Source organism: Bison bison, unplaced genomic scaffold (assembly GCF_000754665.1).
Source record: "Bison bison bison isolate TAMUID 2011002044 unplaced genomic scaffold, Bison_UMD1.0 scf7180017846405, whole genome shotgun sequence".
Taxonomy (NCBI): Eukaryota; Metazoa; Chordata; class Mammalia; order Artiodactyla; family Bovidae; genus Bison; species Bison bison.
The window spans coordinates 12,774-14,440 of record NW_011476978.1 but is presented as its reverse complement, the minus strand read 5'-3'; the positions used below and the strand labels follow the sequence as shown (position 1 = coordinate 14,440).

The 1,667-nt window shown below is 65.5% G+C and overlaps 1 protein-coding gene across 1 annotated transcript; it reads right to left on the bottom strand.

Annotated features, from left to right (window-relative positions):
- Positions 1 to 4: 4 nt before the first annotated feature.
- On the bottom strand, positions 5 to 1,436 carry LOC104988253 (tryptase-2-like; the record flags this gene model as incomplete). Its single annotated transcript, XM_010839513.1, has 5 exons — positions 1,357 to 1,436; positions 920 to 974; positions 640 to 805; positions 267 to 532; positions 5 to 142 (listed from the first exon to the last, which is right to left on the bottom strand). Coding segments are annotated over exons 2-5 (625 nt in total), but the record flags the coding sequence as incomplete, so codon positions are not given.
- Between the last annotated feature and the right edge of the window lie 231 nt (positions 1,437 to 1,667).

The window sequence follows — 1,667 nt, the reverse complement described above, 5'->3', positions numbered from 1 at the left end:
TCCCCAGCACACAAGTTATCCTCCTGCACTATGGGTACATTGTCCCCCGTGGACAGGCCAGAGTGGTACTTCCTGTCACAGACACTGTTCTCCACGACGGGCACCTTCACCTGCTTCAGGGGGAATGGGGGCGGCAGGCGCCCTGGGGGGAGGGGGCAGAGGGAGGCAGCATCAGGGGGAAGCAGGCGGTGGGGACCCTGGTCCCCAGAGGAAACACCAGAGCCTGGAGCCTGGCCCCGCCCCATCCTGGGGGCCCCGACACTCACTTCCATTGTCCACGTTGCCCCAGCCTGTCACCCAGCACTGTGTCCCCGGGGGGAAGGTCTCCGACTCAGGGGGCAGGGTGACAGGCTGGACGTGCCAGGAGATATTCACAAGCTCATCCAGCTCCAGCAGGGCGATGTCCGCCCCGTTCTTAACGCTGTAGTAGTTGGGGTGGGGGATGATCCTGCTGATGGGCAGCAGCTGGTCCTGGTAATACAGGTGCTGCTCCCGCAGCTGCACCCTGAAGTATGAGGGGCCATGGACTTCCCTGGGGACAGAGACGGGCCCCTACTCAGAGCTGAGCCACCCTCGGGACACCCAGGAGCCTGGGTGGAGCCCCAGGCGCACCCCGCCCGCAGACCCCCTGGGACTCACGGTCCGACGCAGTGGGCTGCGGTCAGCACCCACTGGGGGTGGATCAGGGAGCCCCCGCAGTGGTGCCTCCAGTACTGGTGGCTGACTCTCAGGCTCACCTGCCAGGGCCATCTGCTCCCAGGGGCCTCCTGCCCCCCGACGATGCCCGCGCGCTGCAGGGCCTGGCCTGGGGCCGGAGCAGGAAGCCTTCAACCTTGGGCTCCTCTGAACCCACCACCCGCCCCTGGGCTTGTGGGGGTGGGGGAGGGCAGAAACCCCACGGCCTGGGGTCAGGACTCACCAGGGGCTGCGGAGACCAGGCTCAGCAGGAGGGCGAGCGCCAGCAGATGGAGCATCTGGAAGGAGCAGGGAGGGGTCTGGGGGTAGATTCTGGGGGTGTGCGGTCTGGGGATGTGTGGTCTGGGGGTGTGGCGTCTGTGGTGAGGGGCCTGGAGGTATGGAATCTGAGGGTGCAGGGGTCTGAGGGTGTGTTGTCTGGGGAAATGGGTGTGGGGTCTGGGTCTGGATCTGGGGTCTGGGGGTGTGGGGTCTGGGGGTGTGGGGTGGGGTCTGGGGTCTAAGGGTGTGGGGTGTAGGGTGTGGTGTCTGGGGTGTGGGGTCCGGTGGCATTTGGCCCTTGATCAGGGGGTCTGTCCCTGCCGGGGTTCTGGGGCCTCAGTGCTCGGCCAGCCAGCTGCACAGTGACACCCGGTGTCAGGGTCCTGCTGGGGGGCTCACCTTGGCAGGTCCAGGCTGCTCTTGCCCAGCCTGCTCTCTCTGCCCCTTTATCCTCACAGACAACGACAGGGTCAGAGGAGGGGGCGGGTCCTCCAATCCAGGGGAGTGGGGGAGGAAGTGGATGACTCAGACCAGAGCGAGTCCATCTGGTCAGGAAGGGGCCCTGCCGCCCCCGTTCACACCAGCAGACCCGATTCCTCCATGTGGTCCCATATCCATCTCTGGCTGTTATCTGAGAACTTAACTCTACCATCAGGGGAGCCTTGTTATCTGGGGATCTGAGTGCCATCGCAGAGGGACAGGCCGAGGGA